The sequence below is a fragment of the Cloeon dipterum genome, chromosome 3, assembly GCF_949628265.1.
Source record: "Cloeon dipterum chromosome 3, ieCloDipt1.1, whole genome shotgun sequence".
Classification (NCBI taxonomy): domain Eukaryota; kingdom Metazoa; phylum Arthropoda; class Insecta; order Ephemeroptera; family Baetidae; genus Cloeon; species Cloeon dipterum.
In genome coordinates this window covers 16,180,074-16,205,453 of record NC_088788.1, presented here as the reverse complement: position 1 = coordinate 16,205,453, position 25,380 = coordinate 16,180,074, and the positions used below count along the sequence as shown (strand labels likewise).

General features: G+C 37.9%; 2 protein-coding genes across 3 annotated transcripts in view; both read left to right on the top strand.

Moving 5' to 3' along the window:
• The window catches only part of LOC135939288 (uncharacterized), a 35,006-nt gene extending 19,140 nt beyond the window's left edge, over positions 1 to 15,866 (top strand). For both annotated transcript variants that reach the window (XM_065483586.1, XM_065483587.1), the window contains exons 3-9: positions 5,986 to 6,202; positions 8,520 to 8,689; positions 9,239 to 9,439; positions 10,154 to 10,425; positions 11,977 to 12,281; positions 13,065 to 13,492; positions 14,884 to 15,866. In XM_065483586.1, coding sequence (XP_065339658.1) covers positions 5,986 to 6,202; positions 8,520 to 8,689; positions 9,239 to 9,439; positions 10,154 to 10,425; positions 11,977 to 12,281; positions 13,065 to 13,492; positions 14,884 to 15,006 — 1,716 coding nt within the window. In that variant the 3' untranslated portion in view covers positions 15,007 to 15,866. The remainder of the gene's footprint in view (positions 1 to 5,985; positions 6,203 to 8,519; positions 8,690 to 9,238; positions 9,440 to 10,153; positions 10,426 to 11,976; positions 12,282 to 13,064; positions 13,493 to 14,883) is intronic.
• A 636-nt stretch (positions 15,867 to 16,502) lies between these two features.
• On the top strand, positions 16,503 to 25,296 carry LOC135941530 (protein zer-1 homolog). The gene is made up of 14 exons (XM_065487140.1): positions 16,503 to 16,726; positions 17,138 to 17,340; positions 18,864 to 19,232; positions 20,564 to 20,754; positions 20,811 to 20,944; positions 21,255 to 21,409; positions 21,460 to 21,662; positions 21,717 to 21,888; positions 22,354 to 22,515; positions 23,078 to 23,239; positions 23,295 to 23,444; positions 23,860 to 24,014; positions 24,079 to 24,176; positions 24,505 to 25,296. Exons 2-14 carry the CDS (start codon positions 17,161 to 17,163, stop codon positions 24,696 to 24,698), a joined length of 2,325 nt encoding a protein of 774 aa, XP_065343212.1. The 5' UTR covers positions 16,503 to 16,726; positions 17,138 to 17,160; the 3' UTR covers positions 24,699 to 25,296.
• The last annotated feature ends 84 nt before the right edge of the window (positions 25,297 to 25,380 follow it).

The following is a 25,380-nucleotide window of genomic DNA, read 5'->3' as shown; positions in this document are numbered from 1 at the left end:
AGTTTTCACACAAGTTCACACATGTCATAGGAAAACTTACAAAATTCTGAGTTCAATTCCAAAATTTTGATTAGAAACCAAAATTAACAGCAGTGACCTTTGACCCTAACCCTAACCTAGGACATCTAATTTGATGTTGATTCGATTGGACTCAGTGAGAAAAATCCTATGCACATTTCATTTTTAAAATTGTAACACAGGGAGATGAGATACTGAGATGTCAAAGTTTTCAAATAAATGTCCGGTAATAATAAACTCGTGAAAATGAAAATTTCGTCAGAAATTATTTAAGACGCTATCTACTAGTAGAAAATGATTTCTGTATAAATTTGTTGAATTTGCTCGACCTTGTGCTAATTTTGTCCTCCAACTCGTTATATTTCGTCAATTGAATCATGAAAATAATTGAAATTTGATATGACCTGTTTTTTTAACATTTGCACAAACAGTACGAGTGAAAGCAGGGAAGATTAATTTCTCAGAGAGAAAATAAAAATATCTCGACGGCTGCATTACAAATGGATTTAATTTCTGCATGAAAAAGTCTCCTTTTTCTTAAAAAGTAGAGAGCTGCCATTAATCAAATCCCAGCGAGCACAAAAGGATATTTTTTATTTAAACAAATCGCTTGCTTTACACCTGCCATAAAGGCAGGGAGCGAAGAAAGGCTAGAATTATTTATGAATTCGTGTGCAGAGGTAACAACACGTCCTAATGCCGCCAATTTTTCATCCCTCATCTGGCGCCGGATGGAAGATAAAGGAGCACTGATGTTTTTCTCCCCCGTCGAGCATGATGGAAATGATTTGTGCGAGCGCGGACACCGCAATTTGTTTCCGCGGATTTGTTTTCGCACGTCAGGAAAAAAATAATCGCCTGGCCTTTTGGTGGTGCGAACGATGGCGGTTTGAATAGCAAAACTGCTGCCGGCGCAATCGAAGCGCAGGGTGAAAAAGGAAAAGTAGACGCAGACGGGCGCGCGCCACGCACACATACAACACTCGACTGCGGCTTGATTGCGGCACACTCACACAAACTACACAACAATAAGGCCGCCGGGTCATCGGTCAGAGCAGGACAGTGAAAAACACAGTTTCTGTTAATTTTTTCTTCCTGCCTGGGAGACTAATTTCTCAGAAAAATTAGGTTTAAATTTTAATGCAAGTGTAGAGTCATTATTATTAATTAAATTTCATGTCATGTCTGTCTGAGAGATGCAGAAATAATTTACCCAGAGAAGAGCACACATTGTTTCACTTTTATTTTTATTAGTTGCAGACTTTTCCTCGTTGCAATCCATCAATCAATCCATCATTTCACAACGCGGAAAAAATTTTCAACATGTCTGATAATTAATCATAAAGGGAATTTATTGCAATAAAAACATCTCAATTACGTTCACTGAAATGAGAGCAATGTCAATTTAAAAATGTACATATGAACTGCAAAATTCTGAAAATTATTTCCTGTACTTTGAATATTCTCTAAAATTTGGGAGGAAGCTCCATTTTCCTGGTTGAGACCGTTACAATTTCTGAGTAAATTAGCTTCAAAGGTGGCATGGTAATTTAGCAGCGAGCACTTTTAGGCAAAAGCTGCGTCAAAGAGCGAATCAGGGATAACAGTAGCTCGCTTCTTTGATTGGTCGCCGGCGTTCTTGTGACACTTTTTGCTTGGTTCAGACAAGAAAAACCGCCAGTTAAAATTCCGTTTTTATACGTTTCAACCAATTTTTTGTACATAGAGTTGAATTTTAACCGGGTGATTCGTTAACTTAACCTAATTCAACCCTCAGAAATCGATTGGCACAGTCAAAAATAATATTCTATGGCTAATTTAAGAATTGATCACCCATTTAAAAATACCATGAAACAGTAGTCATTAAAAAGAAAATTCCCATCCAAACCTCAACCGTTTGACCCTTTAAAACTTTTGTCGTTGGTTTGGGCACCCTTTTTTCATTCAACAGTTGTTGTTGGAAACTTGCTCGGCATCTTCTAGCTTCAAACAGACATTACTCCAGCAGTTTTTCTCTCTTCCCTTCCTCAAAGCGAACAAAGTTGAAAAGTGTCACGTGTATGTGCCGCAACTATGCACACACTCAAGCTGAGACTTGCACTTGGGACCCGCCGGCTTTGTGTGCGCATGCATAATGTACACCATATTCGACGTCGGATTTAAATATTGAGACGCAAACTCCCCTCGTTAAGCAGCATTTCTGCAAACTCAGAATGAGCAAAGTCAAAGCGAGTGTGTGCTCAAACCCCGGCGTGCGGCTGCTGTGAATTTGGACCAGCTTGTTGTGGGAATGGCAGAGGCCATCTGTTTACTATTTCATTTGAAGCTGACCGTTCCGAGTCCATTACCTCGCACGTCAGACTGATAAATAGAGAGCAGCGCGTGTTGTGTTGTTGGTAGAGAGTGTGTGCATTAAAAAAGTTGTTTTGATGTGTGTGTGTCAAAGAATGACGTGCTCAGCTGGCTGACTTCTTTAAATTGAAGCAGATTTTTCAAATTCTTTTACAAAGTTAAAAAAATGAAGTGATGAATTTACAAATTTGTGGGACAGAACCATTACTTAGCAAAACTGTGTCAATGTGGTATTAATGTAACATTGGTTGTTCATTTTTGACAGTACCAATCGATTCTTGATGGTCAAATTAGGTTAGGAAGCCGAATCACTCGCTGCAGTCGACAATGCGTCACTATGTTGGGGAAAATCGGCGGAAACGTAAAAATCATCACTTTAGCGGTTTCTGGTCTGATAAAAAAGTATTATTACACCATACCAAGGGAAACGCATTAAGAAAAGAATTGTAAATAATTAAATTATGAGATGTTTGTCAAAATATTTGTAGCAAAATTAAATGCTATTAAAACAGCAAAAATCACATTATTTGGGAGTTTCAAATTAGGCAAGAATTTAAAATTAAAATTAACCCGTTCTGACGGAACTTTACTGGAATACTGACTCTTTTGCGAATTGAGTGGCAATAAGTTGCAAAAAAATCCGTCCTCTGCCCGCAAGCAGCACAACATGCTACACTCGAATTCAACACCAGCGCATAGCAAGCAATGAAAAGGAATAAGGACGCGCGGCTCGAGTGTCTTCGCATTAAAATTCAAGTGCGGGCCAGTAGTTGCCCTATCTCATCCATCAGTCCACTCTCGCGGAAATAAAGCAAAAAGCTGGCGGAATAAACGTGTGAGAGCAAAAGGGTGTTTTCCTACCCGGCTGGCCGTGCGTGTAAATCTCAAGTGTGCAGCGTAAAAAGACGAGCGGAGCCATTCCGGGCACTTCCGTGCGTGTATTCACAGCGGTGTTTTCTAATTTTAACGCATGCATACTCGAAAAATACGAAGCACAGCGCAAACTACAAAAAAATCATCATGTGATTTGAAGAAGCATGAAATTGAAACCCCTTAATAAACTAGTAAATTCTAATTCAATTAAATCTTTTTTAATTTTTAATCTTTTTAAAAAAAGTTATGCATTAATTGGAAAGTTTAAAAATGGGGCCAAAAACCCATTGATAGTTTGCATAGACCTTTCCCTTGAGAAATATCAACAAAAGCCTCAAGAGAATGTCAATTTTGCTCCATAATTTTGGGTAGGTATGCCACATAAAAACAAGACAAATTTGAAAGCTATTTTTTCAGAAATTCCTTCGGCAATCCAAATGATAAATTTTGTATTTGGTTTGCACAAATTGTGTTAAGTAAAAGGTAAACAAAATTTCCCGCTTTTATATATTCACCCCGAATTTCTGGCATTTTCATCACGGACGCGTCAGGCCTTGGAGATGAAAAATCTCTTTGAAATGGAAACGCACCCTTCCGATCTATTAAGCAAATTTCAAGCGAGCATGCACCCCTCCTGCCAAAGCCATAGCCTGACTGGGAAAAGGTCGAATTAATTCCGGCTCCCGGAGGTAAACAAGCCGCAATTTATTTATTCCGACACGAATCTAATCTACACGGTGCGTTTCACTCGGACTGTGCGGCCCATTCATCCGCAGACACGACGCGTAGGCAACCGGCTCGACGCGGCACCACATCACGAGACTCGTCATAATAATTTATTAACGGCCGTAATCGTTCCGCGAAGATGGACGCCTCAAGGCCGACTGGCGCCTGGCCAAACCGTCGCCTAACTAGCGGATTCGGATGGACTAATTAGGGTCGCCTGATTGTGAGCGAAAAAGGATTTTGTGCTAACTAAAACTGTCCCGATGTTTTAATTGAGAAACTTGTACATGGAATAAAATATTTGATATAGCCAAAATAAAACTTGATTTTATGAAAAGCAACTAACTAAGCAAAAATCAAAAATCTGTTGGAAATTTTTGGAACAATCCCGAACGCTGCCAAAAATATAAAAACGACACATCATTTAGGATTTCTGTAAATGAGCATATTCCAAAAATTTAAGAAATTTAAAGTTGATTGCAACCAAGTTTCAAGAGATTATAGTAGATCACGCAGGTAAAATATTTAAAACGATTTATAAAAAACGTTCGCTATATTTGCCATTTCCTGCATTATTTTCTTTTAATGTAATTACCGGTAATTACTGCAAGAATAAACAATTCAATAATTTTCAAAATTATTTCAATCAGTTTAAATTCAAAAAATAGCTTATTTCTATGACAAAAGTCTATTCGGGCAAAGTACGCATCCCCCGCATCCCCTAATAATGGTTTTCGTGCATGGTCGCACCGCAGGGCAGACAACAAATGCGAAGAGAGAGATGAGGCGATAAAAACGGGGCTGTGGGAGAATGGAGAAAAATCCGCGAGTAAACAATGAGGACAAACGACGAAGCTCCTACTCTTTTTTTCTCTCTTCCCTCCAGTGGTGGGTGGCGAGAAGGGTGTGTTGGGGAGAATTAGAGCACCCCCTTTCCCCGGGGGTCTCTTTCCTTTTTCCTGCGGGCGTGCTCGTCTCTCACACGTTCCCAATCCCCCTTTATTGTGTTGGAATCCAGCTTGTCGTGCAAATCAATAATGCCACCCTTTCCCTTCAGCTTTGACAGAGTAACTGAAAATGTTGGCTCCCCACTGACTTATATTTTCTTACCTTGGTACTTTATCAACGTGGATTAGTTTTTTACTAAAAAAAAATCTAACGTCTAAAAATCACATCCCTAGTCCTTATTTCCAACCTTCAGCTAAAAATTGTAGTAAACAGCCGAAGAAAAATGCTTAAAAATTGCATTGCATTTTCAAACTTGAAAACTGTTATATATTTTGCCTCCAAATTTGCTTCGAAGCTGTTTACAACACTCAAACGACCTCCTTCAGTATAAGCAATTTAAGTATTCGTTACACTGACGAGAAGTATCTAAAATCTAAAAAAAATAAAGGCACTCAAAATTCGTTGATCTTTTAAATATAATTGAATAAACTCTAGTAGCGATATTTTCAAAAGCAACTCACTATAGAAATCAACTAAAATTTTCATAAGTGAAAAATTATGAATTTTTGTTCACGGTTGTTTGTTTTTGCATTTGAAATTTAAAGTTATGGTCAACCACTGGAGGGTTGATAAAAAGTCATGATCTCCTCGGGACATTTTAAAAAGCTACTCCATTAGAATGAAATTTTCATTTTTTTTTCAGTGCAAGAGGAAGATAATTTAGTGCGAATATCATGGCCACAAAAGTTATAACAATTCAAGAGAATATATATTGTAATCCATTTTAAGCATATTGACAATATTGAACACAAAAATCTGCGTTCGTCGATTTATTTTTATCAGAAATGCCTCTGTCCCTATGGTAGCAATCTTCTTTGTGAACACACACGTCATATCAAATGCCTTCTGCACTGCTCTATTATTTGTTAAACCAAGAAGAACATAATATTATTTCTATGGAATAGCGATCGGGAAAAAGTAATCTGTACCCGTCAATCACACAAATGCCAGAAACACAATCGCATACTCGTATTAATTCTCCTTTTGGCTGCATGTCGCGTGTTTCAGAACCTGCTGGCGGGAATCACGTGCGCGCTGATCGCAGGCCTGGCGACGGAGCTGAACGCGGGCCGGCTCAACGCGCTGCTGTGCATCAGCATTTCCGTGCTGGCCGTCGACGCGGTCAACCTGGCCATCCTCGAGCTGTACGAGTGGCCGTTCCTGGTGACCAAAGCAGACCAGGACATCATCAAGCAGCGCAGCATGGAGAAGCTCGTGTGCTACGGTAAGAGAAAGCAATTAAATCGACCCACCCGCGCACCCCGCGTCCTACCCCTGGAGAAAATTTGCTTGAAGCCATGCACCTATTTAATGTATACGCGCCTTTACCTCTGCGAGCGAGCAATCGTCGCCCCTGTTCGTCGTCTCGCAAAATTTGAAGGTGCTCTCGCTATCAGCAGCGATGTGACTCCATCAAGGGGTGCGCTAAAATTAACAGTGGCAGTTGCGCCCCCTGTTGAACGTCTGTGCTGAAAATTCTTTACGATACACAGTTTGAAACTTTATTACGTACTTTCATTCTTGTATTTGTTTATTCTCACTTAAAATCTTGTTACATCGTAAATGTAAAAAACAGCGAGAAAAGACAAACATCATTCTGGCAAACAACTAGATAAAATCTTGCTCTCTGGAGAGCCAAGTCGAAATGGGCCAAAACTTGATGTCACAAACACATTAAAAACTCGCGAAAGGGATGGAAACAGTGCTGCAGAGCATGCTTTGGAGGTATATCGTATTCCAATGTTTTACTACGCGGAAATCAAACACATTGTTGCTGAGATAAATGCGGACACGTGACAACCAATTTATCAATAAGTTTTGAAAAATATAATTAAATCTGAATTTACTCGCACTTACATGGGAATGCCACACAATCTTAAAAATTTCCCACATTAGTTTGCATTGCGTGGGAAAGTGCGATTTATCATCATGATTTTTTATAAATTCAGTTTTGGGAAAATGCTGAAAATTTCCCAGGTGGCCGTTTCTAAGAGGATAAACCCGAAAGTTTTCTTTATAAATAGTTTATATCAAAGCAAAAATAAAAAAAATCACTGATTTAAACGCGATCAAAAGAGAAAAAATGTATTTGGCCATGAAAAAATGGGGAAAACATCTAAATTTTAGTCGTCCTTTTTCATCAAGCAACGTATTTGATTTGCATTTTAAACGGATGACGCTGTTCACACTGCAGAGAAAGTTTTGATTTGTGCAATTTTTTCGTCTCCGAGATTAAGTCACTTTAGGATGGATTATTCGCATGAAGGGCTCGTCGTCGGCCTAGGCGGAATTGGCCTGCAGAGAGGCCCTTCATAAAGTCAAATTTATGCGGCTCTCGCGCGCGTCTAAAACCTTGCGCCGAGAAATGGTGTACGATTCCTGTGTGCTGTGAGAAGAGGAAGCCCTCGAGAAAAATTGCGCGTCTGCCCCGAGATCGCTGCAAATTGCTCCTCACGAGGAAGAAGTGCTTTCGCCCGGCACCGTGCAGAATGAAATTTTAGCAAGGCGCTGCTAAAGTGCGTGCGGCGCAAATGAAATTCCGCCGCCTATGCCGATGCGGCCGGCAACACGTACAAATAGAGAAAATCGATTTCGGAATTTTTTATTGCTGGTCTCGGGCCTCGGTTCAAAGTCGCATTTTACCCCGAACCTGCATACGTGTGGCACGCCGATTCCTTTCATCCAGAGTGTATTTCCAGACGTGATCCTGATTTATTTTTATTCTTTCTACAAATGTCTCGTGTTTTGAAATCGAGCAAGCGGAAAGAAAATAAACGTCAGCCTCTATAAAAGAGGTGAAGCTGATATTGATACTTGCGACGTCAAAGCCTGATGGAGCTAAGGAAAGACTGAATATAGAGCTCAATTGATTTTGGATAAGCCCGCGTTATCTAGAATTTTCTGATACTCTGCAGAAATAATTCCTTATTAAAATAAATGGCTTTCCACCAGAAAGAAAAATTTTCTATTTCAATTTTTTTATTATAATTTGATTGAGATGAATTTTTTAATAGGAGTTATTATTTAAAAATTATTGTCATAAGTGAGTTTTGAAGTCTTTAAAACATTTTTAGCCCTGAGGAGGCATGCTTAGTAGTAATTTTTTTTAAATTTGTAGAAAAACGGAAGAATTTTGTTTTACAAATTTCACCTATAGTTTAAAACTGTGTGGGTTGGCAGTAATTAGAAAAAACTTTTTGTTCTCCTTGTTAGAAGAAATTTCAAATTTAAAATATAAAATTGTTGAAGAAAAAAATATCCTCCTATACCAAGTACATATTTTTACGATTCAATTCACTTTCTCAACCTCTACTAGCATATCTTAACGAAAAAATCCATAAAAAAGGACACATACCACTTAATTATCATGCCATAAAATTATTGTATTTCAACAAATGTGGGAATAAACAACGATGTATATCCTCCGTATCACTTTGTCGCAAAGTCTGGCTTCAAGTTTGATCGCACTCGCGTCGTCACAGCGGAGCACCCTCGTCGTGAAATAAATAATTATGCATTCTGTTTGTTTGTGTGTGTTGCAGCTCGGCTCTCGACCAGCGTGAGTAGCTTCCTAATTGTAATCATAGCCCTGCTGGATACCCACATATCATTTTGTGTTCTGCACAACCGTAAGACGAGCAAGAGAAGGGCCGAAACAAATAACGCAGCGCCAGACCCCATCCTCAACGACATGGAGTACATTTTGCCGAGGGTGAGTGCCCTCCACTTCGGACGTGGCTGGCTTTTGTTTCAAATCAGAGATTCGCTCGAGACATGCCCCTCGGTGCTGATGATGCGGCTGAGGGGCTCGTTTCAAGATCGTGTGTGTGATGATGATGCAGGGTTGGCTAAAAAGGGCGGACAATTGAAAAAAGAAGTGTTTTTTCGTTTTAAAATATGAGGAAAACCTAATTATTTTACAATTAATTGGCTATTTAAAAAAATTGAATCGTAACTCTACCAATTTAAATATTTAGCTTAAAAACTCAACAAACGGCCAAATTACCAAAGTCTGGCCAGATTATTCTAAACCGATTTTCTTTTTTGATATTGCTGTGTTCCATTTGTATTAACATTAAAAAATAATAACATGACAATACAAATAAATATTTTAATCCCCTTGACGCATTTTGAAAATGGATTATTTCTGCGAAACTAGAATGTTGATAATATAATCTGGATTATAACTGTAAATAATCAGAGATTTTTTTTTATTTTTAAACCGGACGTTGTGTGATTTTTTTATTTTTCTCTCCAACAGCGTCCGACCAACCTAGACGATGACGACGATGAAGAGCAGCACCACCTTACCAGCAACCCGAATTCGGCACAGGCGTGGGTCTTCGACACCGGACCCATCGGCGGCTGCGCCACTGAGGTTAAAACCCGTCTGAGCACAGATGAGCCCCTAAGTGCCTGCAACCGGCCAAACACGTACCTGCTCAGCCGGACGCCTCAACAAGTGAGTAAAACTGACCAAAAATGTAGCTGGATTTTTTCCTTTTTTTGCGTCTTATGCGTAAAAAATTATTTTAAATTAAAATTCAAACTGATTTATTTAAATGAAAGATCTGATATGTGTTACATTCTTCATCAGTAATCGGAGTGTGTTTAAGATTATATCTTAAATAAGAACTTTTCAGTAAATCTTTTATTAAAATCTTATGATTGAGCTGCAATTGAGAAAAAAATTATGCTGTAACCAGCTATTACAATGCTATCCAGGATGATTTCAGAAAGAGTTTGGTAAAAATGTCTTAGACCAAGAAAAATTCCCAATAAAAAAATTATATTTTTAAGTGAAACCCTTTTAGATTTTACCTGAAAACAGTATAAAACTAAAAAGAAATGTAAACCCCCCTGGAAATGGGATTATATGCTAGAAAATGAGTAAAACTGTCTTCACACATAGAAGTTGTCTTTGTAGCGTCCAAAAACTGTCTGTATTTATTTCCTACCCCTAAAGTTTAAAAATTACTCTTTGAAATATTAAGAATCAATAAATAATGTGAGTCATTGAAGACAAATCCAATGCAATTAATTTTTAGCCATCCCAAAAACATTTTATTTCTAAAAATTTAATTTTGGAGCATTCATTGTTACAACAAATCGTATTAGTTTTTCTGACAGATAAATATTTTATTTAATATTTTTAATTCATTTCATTCTATTTCAGTCGAACAAGGTGGTGGTTAAGTTGGAGGTGCCGGCTTACGAGGACCGCACGAGCCTCAACTTCATGCGCAGTTTTTCGCGGACGCCGTCGCCGACGTGCAGTCTGAGTCACCCAATCTACGAGAGCGTGGACAAACGGACAGCCACTGTGTCTCCGCGCGCCAGACTCTACACTGCAGACTACGCTTACGCGAAGCACCACCGGCCTGGCTCGTCCACAGACACGGCGCGCACCCACAGACGCAGTGAGAGCTGCGACACACGACCGCACAGGTTACTTCACACTCGCTTAAATTATTTTTAAGATGAATTTCAGAATTAAAATTGGTCTGGGCTTTTGTCAAATTTGGTAAAAATTTGAATTAAATCGAATATTTTTGGCATGATTTTTAGTATTTTTTAATGATTAATCCACAGATTGAAATAGTTGCTTGAAAAACAAAAATTAATTGTGGGGTGCTAAAATGAAAAACAGAAATTTTCAGACTCATCATCTAGCAATACAAAATCTGCAAAATAATAAAGTATTTGTCTACCATATTGGTTTAGTAAAAATGCAATGTTTACTTTCCTATAATAACTATCATTTACTGCTAGTCCTCTTTGAATTACAGTCCACGCAAAACCGGAATTTTAGCTTTATTTAAATGAAAAAAGTTAAAATAAAGAAAAAACTAAATAAATATATCGCGAACTCTGAATAACTTTAGAAAAAATCCCTAATAAGCGTCCTAAGTAGCTCACGTGGGATAAACGAGGAAAACATTTGAAATAGGTTAGGGAAGTATAGGGAAGCTGCCGCCAGGTTGCGCGCGCATGTAAGTAAGTGAAAACCAGGTGGCCAGGTTGTAAGGACGCATGTCAGTTGACAGTCTACCCCCGCCGACAGAGGAGTGAAGATTAAGATTATCTCGCGTTGCAGCCTACTTTTAATTTCCTCTAAAATATTCACTAGTGAGAGCCATGGGTTGTTTTTGTACAGCTTTCAAAAGTATTTTCAAGTTAGTATTTTCCTTTATTATTATTTTTAATGGTCCAATAACTAGGAATTGTGTATTTTTGCTACATTTGTACCACGTGTTTGTTGAGAAAACACGACTTAAAAAAACTGTTGGAAACGATCATGATTTGTATAAGAAATTTATATATAATATTTGAAGGTGAATTTAAAAAGTAAGTATCGAAAACTCGAATCAATTTTTCAGGAGGACTTGTGTTTATTTTACCAGATTAACATTCTTGAGGTCCTACTGCTTTAATCAAAAAGAAAAATCTCAAAGACAATTTTTAATATTTCCGCAGCTCCATTTTTTATTTGAACACAGCAAAGGTCTGTGATATTTAACGATGGACTGATTTACACTAACTTCCAAGAATGTATTTTTTGACACAGTCAAAAAATTAAACGATTTGAAATTTTATAAATCATGAAAGATACTTTCCAAAGTATTTTAAGGACATTGATTCGGAAGAGATATTGCATTTGTTCCGTTTAAGGATTTTCTTCCTTTTTTATCGCGCAAAATAATTAAATTTGAGGGTTAAGTATATTTGATGTTCACCGAACAAATTTTTCCGGAAAGATTAAATAAGTGCCAAATGCTCGTGAATTGAGTCGCTAACGGCCACCCGGAAAACAGTGTAAAATATAACTTACTATTTTACCCCAAATGTGTCCAAATACACATAATGTCGACTTTTTGAAAATATAATCGTCTTAAATTCACAGCCCTGACAAAAACCCAGAATCATGCAAATTTGAATTAAGATTGCGATAAAGATAATAACCAGTTTCACACATCCAACGTTTCTTAAAATTTGCAGCGTGAGCAGTTTCCACCCTCCGACGGTGGCGAGCAGCACGGCGGCCACTCCTTCGGGCAAGTACCAGTACGCGTCGTTGATGATGGAGCTGGAGCAGGCGATCCAGAACAAGAAGGATGACGACGAGGAGGGCAGCCCGGTCGGCAGCGGCTCCACCGACCCCTCCACGCTCAAGGACAACAGCGACACCGAGTTCTCCAAGGAGCTGGAGGCAGCGTTGCAGATGCTGCAGGACCTCGGCTCGCCAAACACGATCGAAACGCCATCCGAACCGAGCAGGTCCATCACCACAATGCCCCCACCAGGTTTGAATTTCATGTTTTTTTGTAAATGTAAAAATATCATTGTTATAAATTCGCTCATTCCTCATATTAATGCAAATCAATCGTGTGCATTATACGTATTTTGTCCCTTTGTTATAACAGAGTTCATCATTTATTTTTTTCAAATTAGTTTTTTTTAAATTTTATGGGTTTGGGGCTCTCTTAAAATGGTTTTAAAGCCAATATATGGATGAATTTTACTCATTTGCGTAAAAAAGCTTTAGAAATATTTTTTCTGAGTTGCAAATAATATTCTCTTCAATTTTCTACTTAATTAAATCTACAATTTATTGACTAATTTTTATTTGTCTAAAGGAAACGTAATCGATTAAACTTTGGCACCTGCTTTTGTGTTAATATAAGAGTCAGGCTTTCCCGGAAAGTTGGGCAGAGGAAAAATTTTCCAGACAATATGTTGAAAGTCATAAATTTCATCAGCTCTCGCTTCCATAGAAAGTCTCCAAAATTCGAGATTGCAACATCCATAACTTGAAACCTGCGAATAACCGAAATTTTGCTATGGAAAATACTCCTCTAATTTAATATTTAAATTAATATCATAACTTTAAAAAAATCATTTTTTGGATTAATAAATAGGGGTGTTCTCCGTGTGATTTCTTTTGCAATTAATTTGGTCACTGAAAATTGATAATTTAAATGACACTCTACTAACTATTACTATAATTATTTTAGCAAAACTCCCTTCTAACAAAAATTTTAAATTTTGCACGCCTAAAACGGCAATTAATTGTGGAATGCACGCAGCCGTGGAAATGAAGAAGCTTGCAGTGGTGCACGAGGGTCGCAGCAGCCGGGCGTCGTCGTCAGGCTACAGTTCCCCGACCCTGACAGGCAGCTTGTCCCACCTGTTCCCCCCGCCGCCCCCGCCGCTCCCGGGGGCGGTTGGCTCCTCCAGTTGCAGCATCCAGCGGCGGGACGACAACAGCACGGTCATCACGGTGAACAGTTCTGACAGCGCTGAGAGCAAAGCCGTGTCCACGGTGGACCTGAATCCAGACCCTGTAAGCGATTTCTTCAAGATCGGCACGTGGGGCACCGGCACCAACAACTCAAGGACCTCGTCAGGCATCGGCCACGACTTGGAGAACGCGCTGCTGCAGACCGAGAGTCTGGCCTGTCTGTCCGAACTCGAGTTGCTCGCCCGTCATTGCAGGCAGAAGGCGGAGCAGAGGGTAAACACACACAAAGAATTTTTCTCTTGGTGAAGAGGACTGCTTTTCTTTTTCTCTATTTGTGGAGTCTTTGTTTTGCATGTGCTAAACTTTTCTCTGGTCCTATTTATAACTCAACTAAAACCTGGACTTTTTCAGCTGCTCAGCAACTTCCAGCTCAACTAACAAACTTTGGTACTAATTGGATTTTATTTGATTGGTGAAACGAATATGACTCTTACAGAGCTGTGATGTTTTCAGCTAAATTTAAAACCTGCACATATATACAAATGAACTCTTGTATGTGCTGCAAACATTGTCGTTGTTGAAATCAAGTCAAATTCAAATTTTACCCGCAAGGCAATTTAGGAAACAAAAGTTGTTAAATAGGAAAATAAATCTCTAGATTGAATGAGAAATTTCGGCATGAGTGAAATTTATCAGCTTAAGATGTATCCTGTAAGAACTTGAAAACAAAATTATATAAGAAGATATAAGCTACAAAACTTCACAGTCCTGCTTGTCATTGAATTTCACAGTGCGTTGCAGGATTTAGAAAATATGCTTGTTGTTTGTTTATAACTATAATATTTTTCTGCAATGAGGTATTATCATATTAGGGCAAGAGGCAAAATATTTTAGTTTTATCCGATTTTCTCGAGAAATTAAAACAACGATATTTTTGTACCTGATTTCAAATTTTATCTTCATTTTGAGAGAAAATTATCCATTTAGCGAAATAAATTACGATTTTCAGCAGGTATGAAGTATGTTATGGGGCAATTTTACATTATAACCTGGCTGAACTTTTCACCTCATTTTCATTCAAGTGAATTAAATTTAATTTTCTAAATATTTAAAATCAATCCACACATCAACTTTAGAAGACACTAATAATCTTACTAACAATTAACTGCAATTGTTTAGAGTTTATGCAGGTTTTGGGGTAATTACTAATATTTTCCCTTTTCATTAACTATAACCTTACATTTTCATCTTGCATATTTTGCAAATTAATATTTAACGCTTTTGCAATTTCCTTTCGCCAGAAAACTGTACGGATTCTATGTTTTTATTTTTGGTGATTTATTTTAAATTATACATCGATCGATCATTTATTTATTTTTATTTTTGGACGAGCTAAAACGAACGAAAATGTCATATAAGCATATCTAATATGTCATATATACTTTTAAATGATCTGGTTCCTTTGTAGCTCCATAATTTGCTAGTGTCGATCGTATATATACAAAATCTGGGTATTCTTACATCATTGAAAGCGCTCGAATTGACAAAATTCTCACCAGAAAAGAAAACGTAGGTTCCTAAGAAATCCATTTTCAAACATTTTTTCGTGATATGGCATTTGAATTGAATTGATTGCTTATATTTACTTCCATTCTCTGTTGCAGCAAATTGAAAGGAAGGTTCAAAGACAGATGTCAATCAGAGCCAGCTCGATGCGGGATGCGCTGAAAAAAACTTTGCCCTCCTATTCAGTAGACGGGTATCAAGTGAAGGACTCTCCTGCTTGAATATTCTGCCAACAAGAAAAAACTGAAAAGTGAAATTGAGCGCGCGCGTTTGTGCCGCAAAACAGAATCCAAAGCAAGTTGCCATTGAAAATATTAATAATGAGATATTTAATTGTTACAAACTGATGAAAAGAAGAAAGTATTTTCCTATCGTCAGAATAACCATTTGATTGAAACGATGATTTTTCCCGATTGCCGGAACAAAGCACGCACAAAAGCTTAATATTCAAAAGAAGCACATATTTCTCTTTAGGACAGTTGTCTTCGCTGTGATTTATGTGAAATCTCTTCTACGGACGGCACCAGAACCAAAAATTCAGCCCTACATGTATCATGTGCTATTTGTTGGAATATCAAAATCGTGTCAGGAGGACATTTTAACTAATTATGTCAGGAGTGTATGCTGATTATATACACTGATCTGCGTGCATATTATGGGCGTCTCCTCCTAAATGGCCAACGGTTTCTCTTTGTAAGAGACAAAATAATTTCACACACACACAGAGAATAAATAAAATAAATATATTTTTTCAAATCGAAGGAAATGTTACAATGTGAAGTCGCATACTTTGTTAGAAGCCAGGTTCCGTTAATAGTTCTCAAGCTGCGTGTGCAAAAGAGGGTATAAATAGGAAGATCGTCTCAAGTCAAATACGAAAATGGAATCACGCCACGTGAGAGTTAAGTTTTGTGTACCTACTGTGTAACGGTGTGAAAACCATTTCTACATTGTATTTAAATCGCTTTTTTGCATTTCACAAAGCGGAATGATTTTTTTTATTATTTTTACACCGTTACACCTCCATTTAATAGCAATACCAATTTTGTTACCAATAAAGAATCTCTACGCAAAGGAAAAATGTTTTTCATTTACAAATATTTTACACTTAATCATAATTCATAGTGGATTAAAACAGGGCGAAAATTAAAAATTATTCGAATTACTTTTAGATGATTTGCATTTTTAAAGCTTCTAACAGTCACAAGACTATTTAAATGATTTGGCAACTAATTCTTGTTAAATTTATACGTAATTCGATTTGAATTGTGTATTTCCGAATAAACTGACGTATTTGATGAAATTTCAATAAAAATGTCATTTTTCCAGGGATTAATTAGCACCGAATGCACAAACCAAAAAAAAGGTTTATAAAAAGATGGTGAACCTAGGTCTGTGTTTATTATTTAAAAAGTAGGTAAACTTTACTGAATTTTTACCACGAAGATATCGGTTCATGACGGTCAGAAGCTGCGAAAAAACTGCTGTCAAACATTCCCAGCCCGATAAATATTTTAAATTAACGTAGTTTTAATGTGCAAAAATGTATTAAAATTAAACGCTGTATTCTGACCAGCTGCATTGATTGTACGGTGCGATTCCGGTGCTGCAACCTGCAATACGCGAACGTGGCGCCAGTTGCATAGATGCTCTCATGACGTCATGGTCGTCTCCTTTTTAACGCGCAGCTGGGGAGGTGGGAGTGGAGAGCAGAGGGGAGGGCGGTATTCGCCCAGCGCAGGAGGAGAAGGGACCTCATCATCTGTGATGTCTAAACATTCGGGGTGAAAATAACACGATTCGGTCGCTTTTCTGGTGCTCGAGGCTGCGATCGGAGCACACCCCTCGGACGCGAGCGTCGCGGACAACCTTCGGACATCCTCGGCAGGCAGACGGCGTCCGCGGGACGCGAACACGGCCGTAAATGGCACATTAAAGTGGGTGAGTGACAGCAAACTCGAGCGTGTTGGCCCACTAAACGCGCCCCTGGCCCCCTTTCGGGGCTGCTGTGGCTGCCTGATTGGGCTCGAGTGACCTTGGCCGCGTGTCGCCGTCCGAGTGGGACACGCGGCAGTCTCGGACGCTGCTGTCGCCTCGAGTGCTGTGACAGCTTCCTCCGCTCATTCATTTCGCATACATACTTTTCATCCTATGCACTGATTTTGCGAAATTCTTGGCTAGCCATTTGTGCGTTGCTCTAGTTTTAATTGACACTTTTCTTGGCGTTGTCACAATTGCAACACGTTATGCTATCCCTTTTCTCCCACATTCTCCTGTAATTTCACAATAAAAGAAATAAATAAACCGTGCACACGTCAATTTATTCTCTACAATTGGGACTCTAATTTCCAGATTGAGCTCCGTGAGAAACAAAAATGCTGGCCTGCCCGATTCTGATTAACGAGGAGACCCCAGAGGCGCTCTCCTACATCTGCCTCAAATACATCTGCACCTGCCTGGACAGCATTAGTTACCGCGATCCAGTCAATCCCTGGATGCACCACCTTCTCCCAGGGGTGATCTTGCCAAATGAAATTTGTGAAAGGCTGCTACAGGTAAACCAATGACCGACTGGAAACAGAAATTCCTCCCTTTTTTCACTCTGGTTTTTACACCAATCTTGCCAAAAAAATGTTGGAAATATTTTTTTTCATATCAAAAATAATTATTTTAAAAAATTGCTCTCACAGGTGAACAATTATTCTCCTTTGCACAGCCAAAATTTGCAAAATTCTATCTCTGCCTTAAATTTTCTGTTAAGTGGATGTCTTGGCCAACTAACCTGCATAGTAAATTATCTTTCTAAATTTGCCTGAAGGAAATGAAAATTAACTGCTTAAAAACTGCAGAAAAAAAGAACTTAACAGTTTGACAGAAAGGCGGAAATATGAAAAAAGATGATGCATTTTTCAATAACTTCTCTTTTCTTTAATCATTGTTTTAGACGTTTCAAATTTGTAGAGCTGAAAATTTTCCTTCGTCAAAAATTATTGGAAAACGTTACCCTTCCAATTAAGCATCCTGTGTTCTACATGAAAATCCAAAAACAAAATAAATGTATCCTAAATATTATATACAAGTCGATTTTTCGGGGTTTAATTTTTTTAAATCAAAACGTTGAGGACTTATTGTTCTCAGATTTTTTATTTTCCCCCCAGAGCCTTCCAGCTCAAAATATATCTAATATCCAAAATTTGACTCTGAAGTTAATTTAAAAGAGATTTATTTGCTCCCCTCTTACAAGAAAATTTTACTTAGGTACTTTTTTGATAAGTAACAAACTCATTGGATTCAATTCGAGTAGCCTGTTTTAATTTTAATCAGTTACAGAAGTAGAAATTTTTTAGCTTTGTGCTTCTCGTGCTTCTCTAAATATGCTTTGAAATTTTGAATTGATTATCGCAATCCATTAAAGAGTTACCTGGATCCAGTTGGACAACCAAAAATTGAATCGAAAGGGAAAAAATAATTACCAGTAATTGAAATATGACGAACAACCGATCAATTGGTCTTGTCAAATGGAGAACGCCAACAAAAATCATCATGATCGGATGAAGTTTGGCTTCAAAATTCGATTTTGAAACCATCTTTATGATACATTCCATGATGATTTTTAATCTCCACAACTCGCCTCAATGGCCGGATCAAAAATGTTCACCTGGTAATCTTAGTTTACTTCTTTGAGAAGTACTCAAATTCGGTAAGTATACATTGTTTTCCCAAAAAAAGTATGGAAGCTGACTTTCCTTATGAGCTTTTGATCTGCATTATTTGGTAGTTTTTATTAATACAGAAGGATAACATTGCGAACCCCGAACAATTTCAAATTTCATTATTTCCATTCACATTTTGTGAATCATATCAAATTTAAAACCATATTTCAATTAGCATCTTTTTTGATCCGACATTTCGATGTTTACATGTCTCAACAACCATTACTGCCCGTTCATAACTATGCCCAAGCTGATTTATCTATACTATAGACCCGTTACATTACCGTTGTTTCTTTTATGAAACTCATGTCTTGTGATTAAACATCAAGAACAAATCTAATTTGATTTTAAATATTTTTTAAAAGGTATTCCAGCAAGAGGGAAATTCCGTGGACGATGGCTTTGCGAATCTCTTCAGCGACTCGCGGTGCATGCCCTTGAAGAGACTGAAGCTGCGCAACTCTACACTGGGCAACGAGGCCCTGAAGCGGCTGTTGGGGGCGCACCGGCTCACCGAGGTGGACCTGCAGAGGTGCAGCCGCCTTACCGACCAGTGCTTTGAGACCCTCAACGCCACCAGCGACCAGTTGCTGTCGCTCTCCATTGGCGACGACACCGGCATTTTCCCAAAAACTCTGCACTCAGGCTCAGACGCCAGGATGACCAGCGCTTACGAAGCCAGAGGCTTCATGCTCAGGGCGCCCAAATTGAAAAGACTCAGCCTCAGGATGCAGGTAAGTCAAGCATTTTTTATTCAATTCAATTCTGTTTATTTCTCCATAACAATTTATTTAGTAAAGCTCTGCTATTCACTGCATTTGTTTGCTCAATGGATAGAGACTATACAAATTTTTTTACTTTAACCTGAAATAATATTATATGAAAATTTGGCAAGAGCTTAAATTTTACCATGTTTACTTGTAAATTTCTGAGAATATCAGCTCCACAAATGTATGCTAATTAGGCGGTGAGCACTGTCTCCTTATTGAAAATCATAATTTGGTTCGCCAAGAGGGAAATTAACCTCATGATTCGCAAATTGTTGGAAAGGTCGTGACGAGAAATATTGAAACCAAGCGAAAATTAATTGACAAAACTATATTTTTTAAATGTTAGTTACAATTTTAAATTAATGATTGTTTATTTTGCAAATTCTACAAACTCAACAAAACTTTTCGAAGTATTGTGAGCCACAAAAATTCAAGATCTCATAACTGATACTGGTTCAATTTGTGTTCATCATTGGTTGGGTATCTCGTTATGAGCATTTTAATGTAAATAATAAACACAGAAATCTTAAAAGCTGAAGGGGGGGGGGGGGGTGAAACAAGATTGAGTCTAGACAATTATTTCTTCATTCATTGTTTCTAGCGTCTCTTAGAAATTTTTCTATTGAGATATTTTGTCCAAAGTTCAAGGATTTCAACGTTTTATCAAATATTTATCATAGCAATTGATTTGATTTCCCCCTCTAAAAATGTAGAAAATTTATTTTGAACCGAACGAAGGGTCAAAGTTCATCGATTCAATTCTCTAGGAGAGATATGGAACTGGATGAATGATGATAGCTTCTATGACAGAGTAAAAGCCAAATAAATTATTTTGTAGTTTTCTATGTATAACCAGATTTTTTATTCGCGCACCATGATACTGATGTGTTTTTCTTCGACCAAAAAGTTTGGGCGTTTGGCGTTGGGGAACGAGGGCGAGTAGGGTTAGGGTTCTCAAAATCATTTGGGATGCCTTCGAAACAAGCCCTTCCCATGTTTCAATGTAAAATAAATGGCTTTTTCCAGGAAATTTTTGAAAACCCCGAAGTCAATTCCGGGTCATAGACGAATTCAAATTTTTACGGGTTTTACGCTTGTGCGTGCTTGGAGGACGGCGAATGAGCCTATCCAACGCAGAATTATATGGAACGCAATGCTAGCTATTGTTCTAGAACGAAGAGAATGGGAGAAATGGGAAAAAACGATGCCCTAAACGACGAGTTCTCTGAGGCTGTGTTTAGTTTTTGAAAATGGGATCATTATTAACATTCATTGGCTGTATTTGTTGTTTTCAGTGTGAAAGGAAATATTTTCTAACGCTGTTGCGGCCGCTGAGAAGCCTGACTCACTTGGACTTATCGTGTTGTGGCGGCCTCGGGTGTCTAGACTACCTGGACGAGATGCAGTGTCTGATGTCGCTCGTTCTATATAACGTGCAGGGCGTCCAGTCCATGATTCCAGCCATCTGTTCAATCAAATCGCTCAGGTGCGTAGTTTAAGAGTTAAATCTCGTAACAAAAATACCAAATGTTTGATTTTCAGGCATTTGGACATTTCTCAAGCCAATGAGAAACACGGAAAGTTTCTTGACGAGAACCAGGCGCTTCTTCTGCTAATACAAAATCTTCCCAACTTGGAATCTCTTGACATCTCTGGCACAAACTTGGCTGGAACCGGTAAGTAAAAAATTATATTGTTTGTGTACATAATTTTAAAAATGAGCATATACGAAGCTTATGTGTGGTACTTAAGGTTGAATTGATTTTTCCAGAGGCTCCAATCCAAAGTCTTTACAAACATCTTTCATGTAAAAAGTTTCTGCCTTACTCACCAGACAATTCAAATCTCTTGTTGAAAAATATCCTTTTAATTAAGTTACCTTGAAGAAGATTGTGATTAAATTCACACCTAAAGTAACTAACTGCATTTTTTTCATTTTTTTCAAACATCAATTGTACAATTTTCTGGCAATTTGAATTTTTTCAGGTGCTGCCGTGATGCACGAAGGGCCCGTGAACAGTGATTCAGGTGTGTCAGACATTCCTGGACTGAAATCCAGAGCCTTCAGGCCATTGGAGTTTCTCGGCCTGTATGGAACAATGCACGGAGCTTGCCACCGGCACGACATCCCAGCAAAAAGGGTAATAATCAAGATTTTTTCATCTAGGCATGTATTAAAAAAATTCTACAGATATCTGGAGATGCAAACGAGCAGCAGATTTTAACAGCAGCAGCCGCTTACCTGGACAGGCCGGAAATTCTGCAGAAAGTTTTGAACGACTTGTACCACCTGTTCCGATTCGAATCGTGTCAAGACTTGAACATGGCCTTAACTCTAGTCCTCGGAGCTATGGATAGACACAGAACGGAAAAGCACATTCAGATCTCAGGAAGGTGCGTTGGCAATTGCGTGGTTATATTTTCGGAATTCTGACGTGCTGCTTTCAGTGCTACGTTATTTTACATCGTGAAAGGCAAGGAGAAGCAGGTGTTTGTGCCGCATATCAAGAAGAGAATCGTCAGCACATTGCTGAACGCGATGAGCGCTCACAAAGACGATGACACCATGATGCGCAACGGCTGTCTCACCCTTTGCCAATTCAAAATACCTCAGGACGTGGTAAGTCTCACACAAATGACTGAGATAGCAAAGAATTTAGATTTTAAGATGAGATATATTTTGTACTTGAGTTGGAAACCAGAGTAACGTAGATAAAAGAATACAACAGATACAAATATTGTGTGGACTTGTTCTGCAAGGCAAAGCAAATGTAAGATAACAGGGCGTAAAATTAAAAAAAATTAATAGTTGAAATTCCATTGGTTTCGACAACATGTTTTGGCTCCAACTGGTGCCATAATTTGCATATTAAATGTCGTTCCTTACACTACAAAAGAAAAATAAAAACTTAGAGGCCTCAGCTGCGTAGTTTTAGTTGGTAGCTGGCGCGGCAGACAAATTTTTAAAATAATGAAGTTTGATAATGCTTTATGGGGTGAATAGCTGGGACCAATTATTGCCTGTGCCTTACTTAAGTCACTTTGTGTCTGTTTCTGATTAATTATATTTTATATTGCCCTGCAGCTCTTCGAATATCAACGGCTTGTTGAGATTCTTCTCCACATTGTGTCGGACATGGAACAAGAAGGCTTTGTGCAGCGAATCGGGATTTACCTTCTGAACAGCTTGGCCTGCCAAGTAGATGGCACACAGAAGCAGCTTTTGGGTGACATGGGCGCGATGGATGTGAGTCTAAATAATCCCAGGGCTGGAAATTTTATTTTGAAAAAGACAAGGTTTTTGAAACCAATACAAACGGTTTATTACTGTTTTTAACTTTCTCATTTTTCCATGTATAATGGAGACGTGTTTATCCTTTTTCAAGGGCTGAAAAACTTTGAGGGCTATCAGATTTTAAAAACATTCACATTCAAATGGTTTTAATCGCATTCTGTCCTACTTTTTTTATATATAAATCGTTTTTGCAGTCGAACAAGATTAATTGGTCGAAATTGGCGTCTAGCTATCTGCTCCTAATCACAAAACTAACAAAATTGATGAGAGCAAGGGATTTTTTGTAAATATTTTAAACAGATTTGATACAAACGTCGAAAACGTTAAGTTCTTTTTTAATTAGTTTTAATTTTTAACAGGGAGCAAATTTTTTATGTTGAAAATTTTATTCTATTTGTTAAAAAAATCTTCAAATTATATCATTTTCCCAGTTTTTCTTCATATTTCTTGAGCTTAACACATGATATATTGAGTTTATTTAAGTTTGTTAAATTTGTGTGTTTTTCTCTTGCAGAAAATGCTGCGGATCATCGAGGACAGGCTTCAGCGACGGCATTGCGATGACGTGCTAGAAGTGGCGTGGTCCACCATGTGGAACGTAACTGACGAGACCGCTGTCAACTGTCAGCGATTCCTCGAAGGCGGAGGCATGGATCTCTTCCTCAGATGCCTCAATGTAATTCATTGTCTTGAACTTTAAATGTGTGATTTAGCACAATTTGTTTTTACAGACCTTTCATGAAAAAGAAGAGCTGCTTAGGAACATGATGGGCCTGTTAGGCAACGTGGCCGAAGTGAAACACTTGCGGCCCAAGCTCATGACCAGCGAGTTTGTCAATGTCTTTGCCAATTTGCTCGACTCTACCAGTGATGGAATTGAGGTTTGTTTTGCCGTCTTTTTGATAGTTGAATTGTTTAGTTGAAATTTTATTCAAACAGAAGTGAACTTAAAGGCCTGGAATAATTTTAATTGATTTTTGCCTAATTTTTTCTTTATAAAATGCCATTTTAAAACAGTCCACTGTTCAACTCTGACACATTTTTTTATCCAGCTTTATTATTAACAAAGCTGGCTCTTAAAAGAAACATTTTTCCTATAGCTTCTTCTGTCCTTCAAACAAAGAATACGATTTTTATTCAGTTATAAAGATTTGGTGGAAAACTGCGGTAAAAAAATTTGTGGAGAAATTTGAAATTAGAAAATAAACTTTAATTTTTTGTTTATCTTTGCTTTGTCATCATTGAATAAATTCTTCAAAAACATCGGAATTGTCCTCATTAAAATATATCTCTCAGGTGAGCTATAATGCAGCTGGTGTGTTGTCGCACATGGCGTCCGACGGTGCTGACAAGTGGACAATGACCACGCCACGCAGAGAGGATGTGCTTTCAAGAATGGTCGGTGCCGTCGAAAAGTGGGATTTGAACACTGAAAGAAATATTAATTACAGGTTAGCTTGAGTTCAATAAATTCAATAAATAGACAGCTAAAAAATGATGTGGAACATTTTTCAGATCATTTGAACCAATTTTGCACCTTGTTAATGTTAACCACACTCCGGAATGCCAGCATTGGGCTGTCTGGGCGTTGGCCAACCTAACCGAAGTCTATGGTGAGTTTTGCCATTTTCAGGAGCATTGTTTATTAGAGCAGTTATTAAATTAGAGCATGATGTCAAAGTGTGTTTTAAAGCGAATTTTTTATTCAATATTTTCATTCTTTCAACTTAAAAAATTAATTGGCAGTATTTTCAGCCTTATTATATTTTTAATTTACAGGTTAGCGCTTTAATTTTGGCTCTAACTTGAATCAAATCTAGTTCTCAAACTCTTGATTGAAACTTTCAGTCTCCATCCTTTCAATTCCTAATTTTAGTGGTTTTAAAATCTTTAATTATCTTGATTAAGGAAAAACCAGTGATATCTATAAATCCGTTGCAGCAAATAAATACTGCCAGCTGGTGATCGAAGAGGGCGGAGTCCAGCTGCTGTATGCTCTGCTGGCGCACGAGGCGCCATACCCAAGAATAAAGGAGCTGGCAACCAAAGTGATCGACAAGTGTCGTGAGCAGTTCCCCGAGCATCCTGTCTTTGCTAGCTTTCCCAAATTTCTAACGCAGCCCATCAACAAATAAGCAGCTGCCACCGCCTAGATATCTACTTGTAACTCTAAATAATATTCGTCACAGAAAATTTTCAAAATGTGATATTAAAGCGTTAATTTGAGAGCACAATTCTAAAAGAGAACAGATAATTAGAACCCTTCATTAGTGCGCATTAATTCAATAATTGGCTTACAAACAGCAAAAGAAATAAATTAACACTCTTCTCAATTCTGATCACGTTTTCTTCGGTTCAAACAAAGTATATATTTTTGTTGGTTACTTTTTAAGTGATAAATGTTTGTGTGACCGATAGGCTATTTCATAGTTATCCTCGATCGAAAGAGAGGTTGAAAATATTTCACTGAATCCTAAAAAAGTGGCCTCGCGAATTGCATGCAATACTCTTATTAATTTGAATCGGAAAAAGTGCACCTTGGTGAAATAAATGCTACACATCAAGTTTTTGTTACTTTGATATCATTTAAATTGGTTGAAAGTGTTATACGACCGTAAATATTTTACCTCTCATGTTTACCGATTTGTAGAGATATGCCAGAAAATAGTTTCCCGTTCCCAAGCTTCGGACAAATATGCTCTTTAAGTCTTAATAAATGAATTTTAATAATAACTCCCGTTCTTTTATTATTAAAATTACCAGTATTATAAGTTTAGGACTGAGAAGACTGATGATTTATAGAATTAAAAGTGGCAT

What these genes read in the sequence shown, in the direction of transcription:
- LOC135941530 (XM_065487140.1), top strand. Translation starts at nt 17,161, where the DNA reads ATGCTGGCCTGCCCGATTCTGATTAACGAGGAGACCCCAGAGGCGCTC. An exon ending in GTGACATGGGCGCGATGGAT is followed by an intron (nt 22,516 to 23,077) that starts GTGAGTCTAAAT and finishes TTTCTCTTGCAG; the next exon opens with AAAATGCTGCGGATCATCGA. An exon ending in CTACCAGTGATGGAATTGAG is followed by an intron (nt 23,445 to 23,859) that starts GTTTGTTTTGCC and finishes TATATCTCTCAG; the next exon opens with GTGAGCTATAATGCAGCTGG.